We start from the raw sequence: 1,242 nt of genomic DNA on the forward strand, positions 1-1,242 counted from the left end.
TGGGGACGTATGACCAATCAGCGGTGGCGTTAGTTTTGCGGCTCCACGTCGGCACCAGCTGCGGGGCAAGATGGAGGCGCTGATTTTGGTAGGAGCTGGAGGGGCAGCAGAGATGCTGTGCTGTCCACAGGGGCCGGGAGTCAGGGTTCAGCCCGAGTGGGAGACGGGGAAGGAGAGTTCCGGGTAATTCTTGGGGACTGACGGTACTGCCGACCCTTGGAATAAGTGTGTGGCCTAGTGTAGGAGCTAAAGCCTTGGTTTAGAGTAGGAAGCCCTGCCGGGGAGAGGGCATAGAGTCGGTGGAAAGTTAAAGGCAGCACATGGACTCCTTAGGATACACAGACATGTAAGCGTACTGGATTAGGACTCTTCAGGTTTCCCCTTATTTTTAGCATTGTGGATGATATCCTAATTTTAATTTACCCAAACCACCAAACTCGCCCCATATTGTAAGAAAAGAATACAGATGTTTTGTCGTTACAGGCTCCTCCTGATGGTTTCCCAAGTTTGACTCTCCATCGCTGATTCCCTGCCACATTCTTTCAGGAAACTGTTTTCTCTTCGGTTTCCTATTAATCCCTATTAAATAGGTTTGTCATGATAAAGAATCAGTATTCCATTAAAGTTCTGGGATACCTGATAAAGTTAGCATGGATTGTGGAATATTTTTTCCAGACTCCTTATTCAGTTCTCCTTTTCTCTACCCATTGGACCTTAGGAATCCTTTTTTTTTGTTTTTGAGACCGAGCCTTGCTCTGTCGTCTAGGCTGGAGTGCAGACGTGGCACGATCTTGGCTCACTGCAATCTCCGCCTCCCGAGTTCAAGCTATTCTCCTGCCTCAGCCTCCTGAATAGTTGGGACTATAGGCGCGTGCCACCATGCCCGGCTAATTTTTTTTGTATTTTTGGTAGAGACGTGGTTTCACCATGTTGGCTAGGCTGGTTTCGAACTCCTGACCTCAAGTGATCCGCCCACCTCGGCCTTCCAAAGTGTTAGCATTACAGGCGTGAGCCACCGCGCCTAGCCAGGAATTATTTTATTTATTTATTTATTTATTTATTTATTTATTTATTTATTTATTTACTTATTTATTTATTTATTGTTTTGAGACAGTCTCGCTCTGTCGCCTAGCCTGGAGTGCCTTGGTGCGATCTCGGCTCACTGCAATCTCCGCCTCCCTGGTTCACGCCATTCTCCTGCCTCAGCTTCCCGAGTAGCTGGGACTACAGGCGCCTGCCACC

General features: G+C 47.9%; 1 protein-coding gene across 1 annotated transcript in view; it reads left to right on the forward strand.

The window, feature by feature from the left end:
• Positions 1 to 1,242, forward strand: part of COPZ1 (COPI coat complex subunit zeta 1) — a 29,003-nt gene continuing 27,761 nt past the window's right edge. Inside the window, exon 1 of the mRNA XM_023210889.2 lies at positions 1 to 88. Within this exon, the coding sequence (XP_023066657.1) occupies positions 71 to 88 (18 nt within the window). The 5' untranslated portion in view covers positions 1 to 70. The remainder of the gene's footprint in view (positions 89 to 1,242) is intronic.

This window comes from Piliocolobus tephrosceles, chromosome 10 (assembly GCF_002776525.5).
Source record: "Piliocolobus tephrosceles isolate RC106 chromosome 10, ASM277652v3, whole genome shotgun sequence".
Taxonomy (NCBI): domain Eukaryota; kingdom Metazoa; phylum Chordata; class Mammalia; order Primates; family Cercopithecidae; genus Piliocolobus; species Piliocolobus tephrosceles.